Here is a 13,106-nt window from a genome sequence, read left to right on the forward strand (position 1 = left end):
AAAGATGTCAAATATGAAGTGAAATGAATCCTTTCTCTGCCTTGATTGATATTTCTATGTAAGGACTCTTTGGACACATAATGACAGCCTATGTTGTGCAAAAAGTTGATGTATCTGCCTTTATTGTTGTCCTGATTGCTGTTGCACTTCTAGTCTTCTAAAATATTTTTTTAAAGTTTAACTGGTGTCTATTGTACATCTCTAATTAAGACTACTACTATGATACAGGGCCTGTAGCTCTTTTAATTCTTCATCTCCATTAAAAAAATTCCACTTAAAACTGTTGTTGTCCCTGCAGCAAAACCAGCACAGGCTTAAGACCAGAAGATATTTCAATGGAATTATATAAAAGATAAACAGCGGAAAGTAAATGAAATAAATAATTAATTAATTCAGTTATTTGGATAACAGTCACTTCCAAGCTAAAATCTTGGAGAAATTCCAACCACACAAGGATAAATCATTAGTTAGGAAAGAAATCCTCTTATCCCTCCTTAAAACCCCGGTACCCACACTTTTGTATGTGAAGAAGCATATGAGCAGTTCACAGGGACTAGCAGCTATCATTTGCTGGGAAGTAGAACTAATTTCTCAACAGCAAACCACTTGGAATACCACAAATATTTAATAAGCAGTACTGCCCTTTCTGCAGTCCCTATCTTTTCACAAACACGTCATGTTCAAAAAAAAAAAAATCAAAATTAGCAATTCACAATATTTTGCAAATATTATCTTTTTTGGCACCCAGAGTAAAATGCCTGTAGAATAGCATTTAAGCATGAAACACAAGCATAAATAACCTGGCATCTCATTATTTCACTGCACAGGATAAGAGGTAGAGATTGCAGTTAGAAGGGAAGAAGTAACAAAGACTTAAAGAAAGAGAGAGTGAGAGAAAGAACAGAATTTTTTTAGGATAGCAGATAAAAGAGAAAAAAACAGAAAAAATGCAAATTATATCTCCAAATATTTTAACCCAAAATGCTGAGCCATGGCGGTTCCTAACTTTTTTTGAAAGAGTAGGGCCATTTAAAAATGCTTATCCAGAAGAATATGTAGATATTAAAAGGTGCCTGATATAATTTCAGTTTGCTAAAGGGTTGTGCTGGCTTTCAGGCTCCAACTCAGCTTTACATGTTTGAGAATTCAGCTTGTGGTGCCACATATATACAAACGCATTTTATGCAAGCAATGAAAATAATGCAGCTGAGACATTTTCTGAAAAATATCTGTGGAGCCACCCATGTCTCCACCTACTCCAAGATGGTGTAGGACCTTTCAATTAAACATTCAGTTTTAGAGGTTAATTAAAATTATCAAGAATTTAAGGTTATTCTAGTATTTCATTTGATATTCTGTGAAACTGTGTAGGTTTTCTTAACAGAGAAACATGGCCATTATTGAACTGAAAAGAAAATGTCTTCACAGAGATTCACACTGGTTTAGATTAGCTTAATTGCATGTGTCCTCTATTTTTTTCACATTTACAAAAACCTCCCACCATCTTTAGAAAGACTTTCTAACACTGACTTTTTAACAATTTTAAGTTACACCATTCCATTCAGGAGACTGTTCCACAGTTACAAGTCACTGTCATGGAAGTTAAAATCAACATTTGAAATGGAAAGTTGTTTTGTTTTATTTCTCAGTAGATGCATGGTTCAGTTTACACTGTTTTATATCATTACCTTCCATTAGATTCACTCAATGTAGGTAGCAAAAGTGCAAGGAAATTATTAAAATACATTATTAACTATCAAAAACATGAAACTGACAAAAGCCTGCATGAAGACAGTGAGAGGTAAAAACACAGCGAGATGTAAAAAGACAGCAGAGCAATGCCCCCTCCCTCCCTCCCTCCCTTTCTCTGCCATTTTTCTTCCTTAAACCAAATCAAAACTTGTTCACTGAAAGGGAAGCACAGAGCCACCAAGAAAAAGGACCATATGAGGATATATCTAAGTAATTCCAATTTTCAGAAAGCCACTAAGTTCAATCTTAGGCACAGATCTTCTCTCAAGTCTTTTTTTTTATCCTTAAGTGGGCTCACTAAAATAAAGCATAGAAATCTTATGTTACTGTTCTTATTTCTACAAGGTAGGTGCCTATGTTTCCTCTGTAACAGTCCCATGTACTATGATTTGACTATGTAACAGAAATTTTCACAGCAGCTGGTATAATGAGAGTTTAGGTAAATGAGAATGCACGATTCCATGGACATAAAATAGGACAGATCGCTATAGAAAATTCTTAGTTAATCTAGGTTCACTAAACTCCAATGGATTTTGCAGCTCATTTTAGTTTGCAAAGAATGAGGTAGAAGGAAGAGTGATCAAGGACAGATGATTACCAAAGCAGGTAGCTTAAAACTAAATTGGTTTTATTTGAATAGATAGAAACAAATCAGTATTGCATAATGTAGATATGCCTTGATCTGTATGAGGAACTCCAGCTGGCATCAGTTGGCAGAGATTCTCCTCCTGATAAAGGATATATTAAAAAGCCAGTCCTTTAACTACAAACTAAATTGCAGACTACAGGCTCCCTAGGTCAGAAAAATCTCTCATTTGATATGAAAACAGTTCCTCAGGAATTCACTCATTTAAAAAATTCAAGACTCTACCACTTGCTTAATTTTCTGTCTGTGATCAAAGGAAAATTACTCCATCTATGTAGCTATAGCCAAGCTTTCATGAATCTGAACATGTCAAATCTGTGGCTGTTGAGCACTTTGAACTGTACTTACTAATTCTGCTGATGGCCTGCAGTGGAACGGAACTAGTGAGTCACTACTGAGCAGTTCCAGGAATCTACCTTACATGCCTTCTCCTTTAAGATCACGCAGAAGTATCAAATGAGAACACATGCAATTTTGTTGTGTTGTAGGCTATTGGTGGAGCACAAGGTTACTGTGAGGGTCTCTTCTCATCTTACAGGGCATGTTTACTCTATAGGTTGGGCCTGATTAATCTAAAATTAATTTAAAGTCACTTTCAGACCAAAGAGGAACAATCAAAACAACAGAAATCAGTTTCTAATATATGGAGCACAATGGCTCTCTGGCCATTATTCTGAATCTGTGTATTATAGCTTAACCATTAATTCTCATCCCTGATTGTTCTGATGAAGCAGGAAGAATAAATGCACTTGAGTTTCTTCACTGGAGGGCTGAAAGAATATTGCCTATCTCCACTCTAGGCTTGAGGGTCTGCACATAAGGATGTACTTTATCAGAAAAAAAAATCAATGGATTTGTGAGTGGATTTATGTGTTCCTGCGACTAAGCTGTTGTGTAAAAGGTACAAAAACCTCAGACAAAAAAAGGAAGAGAAAGAAGAAAATGGGTAATGCAAGTGAGTGTGATGCAGAGTGATAGCAATGAAAATCCAAACAGAAAGCTGAAAATATAGTACACTTTGATCAAAATACAACTTCTGGGACACACTACTCATTACTTGCTTTGTGAAAGACAAGTGAAAATGATGATGATAGTTGTATCTGAGAAGGTAAACGGCATCATAGACTCTTGTCAGTGTTTCTAAAAACAAAGAGCTTCCTTTTTGTTTCTGCTACTGGATTTTTCCTGTTGCTGCAGTATGGTCCTGAATTATTTATTCATGAGAAGTGCATTCTGAGATGACACTGAATATTAACAGCATTACTTCTGCATAGGCACAGTAATAATATACATATATATGTATGTATCATACTGCAACAGGTATTTCCCTACAAATGACTACATTAGTTGTCAATAGAGTACTAATGTATTTCAGAAGGCTACTTTTGAAATAGTAGATTTAATACTTCACCATAAAAAATAAAAACCTTAACATACCCACGTTTAAAGCTACAATGAGAAATTACCTTTGTATCTTGACTGTAATGAAGACTCATGTAAGATATACTGCAAAAGCTTTACCTCTGGTAGCCGTATCTGAGTGGCTCAGGTTAATGGCTCCTTACAGACGCTTGAAAGGTGTATTTAAGCAACATAGACACCACCGTTTGTTAAAATCTGCTTTCAGACATCTTTTCTTTATCAGTGTTACCTCTGTGAACCAGATGCATGATCTGGGTAATGGAGGCAGTGAGGCAGAACCATTCTACAAGCTCAGGCCTGCTACAGATGAAAACAGCATCTTCCTACACCTGGCGCCAAGGTTTATGGAACCATCTCCCATAGCCAGCCCCAGGACCAGATGGTTATATTGGTGTATCAGCAGCACATACAGAAAGAGGGAAATAGACATTATCACTTCCCATCCACCCTGAGGAATGATCATAAGTAAGTCATGTAATGAAGATTCTCTCAGGGTCTTCAAGATTACTTGACACTAGAAAGCACTGTGTTTTTAAAAACAGAGAGTTAAGGTATTTGCCTTATTTGCCTTGGGTATTCCCAAGATTAAAAACAAATAGGAATGGGTGCCTAAGTTTTCTAGAGGCCTCAAGATTTTCCCCATCCCCAAACATGCCGCTAATTTCTAGACTTAACATAATGAAAACATCTGTCTGGCATTCTAATCAGAGGGCTGGACAAGAGGCCTTGATCCTACAGACAATCGGGTCTCAGTTCAGGGATAATTCCAAATTGTAGAAACACTGACCGCACTGGGACTAAAAGCATGTGTTGGAAATTTAGTACACAGTTAACTGCTTTCCTGAATTAGTATGATAGAACTGCAATGCTTTTGAATCAGCAGAAAAATTTCCTGAGATTTCACTGAGCCCTGATTCAGGCCCTAATTACTTCCTTCTTGTATTGCTAGAACAAGGATTTCAAACTGCAAATTTTTTGCATTGCAATCAAGCATACAATTAATATTCCAGGAATAAACATGCCTAGTTTTTAAAGGTTATTCATTACTTTTAAATAATACAGTAAACTGAAGTCACTTAGCAATTGTTCTGAGTGATTTGAAAATCCATAAATTAATTCCTCTTCTTGAATTCGTGGTAAAACATAGCATCAAATAAGCATCCACAATCTATCCTATACTGTGCCATATAATTTGCAAGTATGGTTTTGCATATATGTTCTTTGCTAAAAGCATCCCATTGTATTTCCTTATCTGAAATAGCAGAACTGAAATGCTGAAAACAAGAACTTGAAAAAAGAGTCATAACTGATTGAGCCATCAATAAAGACATGCAAAAAGGAGTTATTAAAAAATGGAGAAAATGAAAATAGGACCAAGAAAAACAAAAGAAAATGTAAACACATAAAAGGCACTCAAAGGGCTTCAAAAAAAGCTGATACAAACAATTCTAAAGTATTTCTTACCTTCTTCAGTCATTGTGTCATAATATTTTAGGTTTCCATATGATCCAAGCTCTATAACATCACAGTAAAAGACACAGAGATAAGGAACCAGCAGACACTCAAGAAATGTACGTTTTTGCATGTGCTTCATAAACTGGAACAGTGATTATGCAAAACATTTTGCAGGACAATGAAACACAGATTACAGAAATGGCACTGCTTTCCCCCGAGAATTTCACAAGTCATGGACTTTAGCTAAAGTGTTAAACTTCCTAAAGTGAGATGTAGGAGAAGCACTAAAATCTAAATTTTAGCCTTTTCAAGCTTCTTGCTGATTTGGTGCCTTTACACTTGGGAAAACATAATAAACCTTGAGAGTACCTAAACAGCAGTAATCTTGCAAAGTAAGCTCTTTTACCATTCTCCAGGTCAGACATTCAAATACTACTGTATCCAAATAAAACAAAAAAGTCTCTAAACACATAATTTTAGGAACTGTTCATAATGCTGTCTCCCAAACACTGTTTTGATACCAGTGCTGATGTTGACTCACTTTAGAGGGGTTACTCAACCACTCTCTTGTCACTTGTGAAATCAGAAAAAAGTTACTTGGTTCATCAGGTGATATGAGACCTAAATTAATTAAATAATCAAATTTATCTGAATATATTGCATTACTATATTCTATCAGGGCAGAAAAAAAGAATGGAACGCAGAGGTCTCCAGGTCTTTAGGGCTACTATTATTTGTTTTTGTGTGATACAATCTTGCATGAAATCAACTTTTTACTCCAGATGTGGCTTTACACTCCTTTTCTTGAAGTGCTTTTTCTTGAAATTTGGCATATATGTTATTGTATGTATAAATACAATAATTAATGTAAGCCCACAAAACAGGACAATGAAAAATTAGGCTCAATGAGGACTTTGTAAATGATCTGGCTGAGGAATTTGTGGATTACTTCACTCATCATTTTTATGTAGTTTTACAACTGAGTTTCTAAGCATCCAACCTTTGACAGAGTGTAAACATTAAAAAATGGATACTTAACAGTTTAGTGGTGCTCTTTGCAAATATTCTCTCTACATATTTATGAAACAGATTAAGGAATTGAATGTACAAGTGATTTCAATTATTTTGGTTTTTGCTGATGCACCATGATTTTTCAACAATTTTTCACAAAGGTGAATTTCAGTAGAGGCCTGGCTATTACTCATTAACTGTAAAATACTGTGATAATATCAAATCTGACACTTTGAGAGATCAGGGGATTTTTTCTTTTTTTTTTTATAAGGCATCTTACATCATTTGCAGAGAGAATGCCTTATGCCATGTAACTAAAAAACACAGGATATTATCTTTCTTTTTTTAGTAAGGATGATTGGATTACAATGATTTTTCATAGCCATATGTTCAAAAAACTTACAAATATTCATATACTTTTGTTTGCATAATGCAGTGTCTTACTTTCCCATAAGCATGCCCAATAGAATAGAACATTAAGTCTCTCTTAAAGCAAAGAAAACTGTAATTTAAAGACAGAATTTAATATATTGTTTTACAGCAATATAGAAATGTATATACTGTTTTGTAAAAATGTTCCTGAGAACATTAGTCTTGCAACAAAATCTTTGTAGCTGCTAGTACATATAAGACATCCTGATTTTAACCCTACCATCTTGATTTTATGTCCTAAAGATTTAATTTCCTTACCTGGAAAGAGCTCCCAGTAACTTCAATATGGACTTCCCTACATAAAGCATTTGGAACTTGCCCTGTTTAATTAGGGCTCAGTATTTGCTGATTCTATGGGCAGCACCTTTGCTTATACTTATTCTCACTGATCTCTGCCTTCATGTGTCTGAGGTCTGCTTTGCTAGAACCTGGGCTGAGGCACTCACTGGAGACTGAGGACAGGACAGGAACACATATGCCAGAAGGAATCCGCCAAAAGGAGTCTAAGAGTAAATAAAGAAATGGAGGCACATGGAGAGCAAAATGTTGCCAGAGAGGAGTTGCATAAATGAAGGTGAGAAGAGCATTGCACCACAGCAGCAAACTTCAGAATTAACAGAATAGCATGACTTAGCAGATGAAGCAGAAGAGATTTCAGAGGAAACCAACAACTGTGAATTCTGAATCTCAAAAAGAAATTAAAAGGGTCAGAGAAAGGCAGGACATTTCACACACTGGCAATCCTATTTAAATCTATTTGCTTCCTGTCTGAAGTGAGAGATAAAAGCCAAACAGGAAAGAAAAAAGGGTCGATCTGACCTTACAGAGACCAAAAAAGAAGAGGAACAAGGTGATGCATGACAGTGCATGATGCTGATGATAATCATGTTCTGGGCACTTCAGCAATTCAACACACCAAGGATTAAACTAGGTTAATTCTTGCAGTTAGCAAAATTATTTCCAGGAAAACTAATCTTGTTGGTGCGATTATGTTCTCCAAAGCTTATAGTCCTATACCCAGAGTGGAACATTTTATACAATCATCAGGCCACTGACTGCAATGCACAACAATGATCTCAGAAAACATCAGCTGCATGTATTCACATGAATTATTTTTGAGGGTTTCGAGATTACTTAGAACAGTGCTGCTTGGCAGCATGACAGATCTGCCTCTGTACAGTCAGCCTCCAATACATTGTACTAGCTTCTGCTGTGAAATTTGGGCTAAACACTCTTTGTTTCTAAGTTCTCCTTTATACTAAGACATATTCTGTTCCATATGACTGTAAGTAAACAGAAAATTAAGTACTTTTTGGAAAAAAAAATTGTATTGGAAAAATTTAACAGCTTTTGAAGTAAATTTGTTTGCAATGAAATTGAAAAGGGTACTTGAAAAATTATCCCCAAATCCAACACAATTAAAATCTGACAATTCCATTTTTGTGAACAGGCTATGCAATTCCCATGGTGAGGTCATAGCAGACAGACTGGATGACAGCCAGTACCTGCATCCCTGCTGGTCTCATGAAACAAAGAGGATGCAGAGATGCAGCTTAACAGCTGATCCCCAACAGCTACGGAGTCACTGAATTAATTTGTTTCCTTCTGCATATTTTTACACCAGAAGAGAACAGAAGGTTCCTGGTAATCCCGTCTGACATTCCTGAAGGATTACAACAACATTTGTCTTACTACCTACTGCTCTCTACTGTGTTTGTAGGTGTCACACCACATCAAAGCAAACAGAAAGAAAAATGTTGTTAGTTAATGGGGCTACATTATTTGTGATTTCAAATGACATTCAAGACACCCAGCATGACTTCACCAAGAGAAAGTCCTGCCTGAACAACTTAGTGACCTTCTGTGATGGAGTGACTACATCTGTAAACAAGGGAAGAGTTACAGATGTCATTTATCTGGATTTCTGTAAGATCTCATCATGCTCCCTCCCTCTCTCTGAATTGGAGAGAGATCGATCTGTTCAGTGGAAAAGAAATTGACTGGATGGTTGCATCCAGAGAGTAGTGGTCAACAGCTCAGAGTTGACCACTGATAGATGTGGTGATGAGTGGTGTCCCTCTGAGATCAGTCTTAGTTAATATTTTCATCAACTGTGTAGACAGGGGAGACCAAGTCATCCTCAGAAAGTTTGAAGACAACACCAAGCTAAGTGATGTAGTTGCCACATCCGAAGGACAGGATGTCATTCAGAGGGACCTGAACAAATGGGAATGGGAATTTCATGAGGTTTAACAAGATCAAGTGCAAGGCACTGCACCCAGGTTGGGGCAATCTCTGGTGTCAACACAGGGTGGGGGATGGACAGATCAGGAGCAGCCCTGCTGAGAAGGACTTGGGGGTGCTGGGGGAGGAGAGGCTGCACGTGACCCAGCAATGAGCACTCACAGCTCAGAAAGCCAAATGTGTCCTGGGCTGCATCCAAAGCAGGGTGGGCAGCAGGGCCAGGGAGGGGATTCTGCCCCTCTGCTCTGCTCTGGTGAGACCCCACCTGCAGTGCTGCATCCAGCTCTGGGGTCCCCAGCACAGGGGGACATGGACCTGTTGGAGTGAGTCCAGAGGAGGCCACCAAGTTGATCAGAGAGATGGAGTACCTCTCAGATGAAGACAGAACATTTGGGTTGTTCAGCCCATAGAAGAAAAGGCCCTGAGAAGACCAAAAATCAGCCTGTTATTTAAAGGGGAGCTGCAAAAAAGATGGGGACAAACTTTTAGTAGGACTTGCTGCAGTAGAAAGAAAGTAGACTCACACTAGACATAAGGAAGATATTTTTTATATGGAGGATGTTGAAACAACAGAGAGAGGTGGTAAATGCCCCATGCCTGGACACATTACAGGTCAGGATGGACAGGGCTCTGAGCAACCTGATCTGGTTGAAGATGTCCCTGCTCACTGCAGGGAGGTTGTAATAGATGATCTTTTAAAGTCCATTCCAACCAAACTATTCCATGATTCTATTAAATAAGATAGCTAATAACTCAGTTAATTTTACACTCACTAAGTATACATACTGTCTGTGATGAAGTACTCATTTCTGTCTTTTAAATGTATAGCCCCAGGCTGCCACAGAAGAAAAGCAGAGCCAATATTTCTCTTCATTCTCCTGGGACTAAGATCTCAGATACAGACTGCAGCTGTCCCTAGTAAGGTCAGAAATGAGCCTGTCTCAGAGTTTTTCAAACTACTTCTAAGCCATACAGCTATTTTAGAGACAGCAACCTGCATTACCTAGAAGTATGTATTCCTTCATGAAAAATGTAAAGTCAGACTCTCAAATGAAAGAAACTAATTGTGGATTTCTTCAACAAGCAAACAAGCATGAGACTTTCACTTTGCATAAAAAAAGTATTTGTATGAGAATTCATGTCACACTCCTCCAAGTTAATTAAAAGCTTCAAGGTTGATATATCTATTATTTAACACTAAACTGCTAAAGAGAAATTACCAATGGCAATCCTGTAATGTTTTAGAACAATTCCATTCCACCATTGGATTTATTAGACACTCCTTTTGTTTGACTTCTACAGTCATGAAGGTGTCAAGGCTCAATCCTTTACCCATATCAGTGGGAGCTTGGCTTAAAAGAAATTTTGAGGCATTCTGGAAAAAGCAGATGGAAAGCACACATTTTTCCTGAGTTTTCATACTCATAAATTCAAAATATGGAAAGGTTGAACACACAAAACATAGGAGAGATGTGAAATGAGAAAGTAAGGGCTCAAAACTGGTAATTAAATTGAGAACATGCATGTAGAGAAGAACTCAAGAGTAAGTAAATAATTATGAAAAATTCTAAACTTATAAAGCCTGAGTATTGGAGACAGAGGAGAATTTCTGTGTGAGAGGTTGTACACATAATTCTGAAAGTTAGCAAATTCCTGGTAATCAAGACATTATTTCGGAAACCCACTCTTCCCCTTCCCAACTTTTTGATAAGACCTCTGATTTACAGTTATTATTGCGATCATGCTCAACAGGATGTCCTTTTTTTATCTGCATTTTTTAAAAAGAAGGCCAAAAAATTGGCCAAAGGAATTGGAAGAATTCATATTATAACAACAAGGAGGACAAGGATGTCTTTACTGTTTTTTCTTCTAGATGTCATGGTCTTGAGAAAATTCAATAAGATGATCAGAGTCTCATCCATAAACAGAAAAAGGAAGCCACTTTAAGAGCTGTTCTAGATAAGTTGTAGTGACTATCCAAACTAAATTAGAATCAAAATTTGATTTGGTTTCAGCAATGATGTTAGATTAGGAACAAAGATCTCTTGATGCTAAGAACTTGTGAAAGATCTAGTGAAGATTAACATTGCAGGTTTAAAATTAGAGTCCTAACCTCTAACAGACCTTTAATAAAAGATAATGCCTTTGTACATACACTCTTTGAGGCAAAATACAAAAATCCCACCAACTGAAGGCTTTCAGGAACTGTGAATTCTAAAAAGGAAGAATTATTTGAATTTTTTTTTTCCGTGAATCTCATCTTATTCTGACTCCTACCATTTATGAGCTTCATAAACCTCTTAACTTTCTTACTGAGTAATTATATCCCATCTGAGATAGACTGCCACTGCTGAGGGAGTTTGTATGTCATATCATTGCAGAATGCAGAGGAGAGAAAACTAATCATTCTTTTAAAAAGCAAAATACTTATTCTCCTACTACAACCAGGTAATCAGATGTTGTACCCTACATTTTTACTTGTGGGCCTTCCAGCTGCCAGTTCTTCAAAAATGGAGGCTTTGCCACTGAGCTGTTTCTGTGGAAAATACAAAAAGACCCCTTTTGGATCTAACTAATACAGTAAAAAATTACACTGAATTTCAGAATTGTATGTTTTTTGCTTCTATTACTATGAGTACTGCTTTTTTAACACTCCTAAACAAATTAACAAAATAATATAAATGAAGTCTTTCAGGTACTTGGCTATTGGGCAGCACATTGGGAGTAACTAAATTATTTACTACTTTGCGCATCTGAGCTCTAATAACACGTGGTCACCTTTCATCTTCTCTTTAAATTGCAAGCCTTCTATTCCTGTTCTCTCTCCTTATGTGTCCTTGCCCTGTTTTTTACTCTAGGTGGTTTTACCCTGAAAATAATTTTAGAGTTGTCTGCTTTTATATAACTGGTTTATTGCAATTTTATCAAGTTGGAGTGTGAATAGAAATATAACTAAAAATTTATACAATTGTATCAGTAGAGTTCTGGGCAGCTTAAGATAATGATAAGCTAGATCTACCTATTACTTTGCTCTTAGTGCAACATCTAAAATTAAGAGTGAAAATGCAGTGTTTTCAGTCCTTACCATCTAACAAATCTTCTTGTGGTGACAAAAGGAAATTTGTCAGGGTTTTAACTGTATGGGCTGAAGAGCAGGTATTTTTAAGGGATGATCAATGATATATGCAATGGAGCAGAAAGTAAATTAAATTACTATTGTATGTCAGGCCCAGATTTTGATATTTTTAGGTGATTTTATTTTTCTTAAATTAAAGAAAAGCATGAAGTTGTTTGCTCATGAGAGCTTTGTTTCTTCTTCACTCTTAAGATATCTTTGTGACATCTGCCATCAAACTCTTGAAGAAGAGCCAAACATTCTCTAGAATGTACTAACACTGAAAGACAACCAACACAACAGAATTGACTCAGCCTGGATCAAACAGAGTTCCTTTAAAGATGGTATTTACCTTCAAATAATTTTCAAATATTCATGAAAATAGGAATTCCAAGGTGTAGAAGTGAAAACCTCATCATTCTGATGATGTTGGGAGTTCAACCACTGATTCTTGTGGGATGAGGATTTCCTCCAGTGTCTGTTGGGCCAAGCACTGTAGAGTACTGGAAATCTCAACTCCAATGAATAAATTTAAGCTGGTTTGCTTTCCAGCATATCCTAAGAGAATAACAGAAGGACAGCATGCCCTCCTTTCACTAGCCAGTCATAAAATCCAACCAATCTGTGGAGGATTAAGTCATCTATCATGTGCAAACTGCACTAAAGGAAATATCCCATTTTCAGCTTCAATGGAAAGCCCCTCACAGCCACTACGATTCCCTGGCCTGGACAGGTCTATAAATTGTTTACGTTCTTTGTTGTTGATGTTTTTAACAAAGAAGCTTTGAGTTAGGAAGAAACTTATAGTGAAGCTAAAGCCATTAGGCATGTAAATACATAGTCAGGACAGCTGTACCCTGCGCTGGGATCATGCTAGTGTTTAAATATTCATGTCTTCCCTGCATTCTCTGTAGGGAATCCCAAGAAGAATATGCTATCTGAAGAACAGGGCATCACTGGAAAATATTATGGAGAAGAGAAACAAGAATTCTGCCTGCAGTGAACAGCTTGAATAGGTTATAGTTAAAA

The 13,106-nt window shown here is 36.8% G+C and overlaps 1 protein-coding gene across 1 annotated transcript in view; it reads right to left on the minus strand.

The window, feature by feature from the left end:
- Positions 1–13,106, minus strand: part of SLC24A2 (solute carrier family 24 member 2) — a 108,069-nt gene that overhangs the window by 28,569 nt on the left and 66,394 nt on the right. The window contains exon 5 of the mRNA XM_069001578.1: positions 5,285–5,335. Within this exon, the coding sequence (XP_068857679.1) occupies positions 5,285–5,335 (51 nt within the window). The remainder of the gene's footprint in view (positions 1–5,284; positions 5,336–13,106) is intronic.

Source organism: Aphelocoma coerulescens, assembly GCF_041296385.1.
Source record: "Aphelocoma coerulescens isolate FSJ_1873_10779 chromosome Z unlocalized genomic scaffold, UR_Acoe_1.0 ChrZ, whole genome shotgun sequence".
Taxonomy (NCBI): domain Eukaryota; kingdom Metazoa; phylum Chordata; class Aves; order Passeriformes; family Corvidae; genus Aphelocoma; species Aphelocoma coerulescens.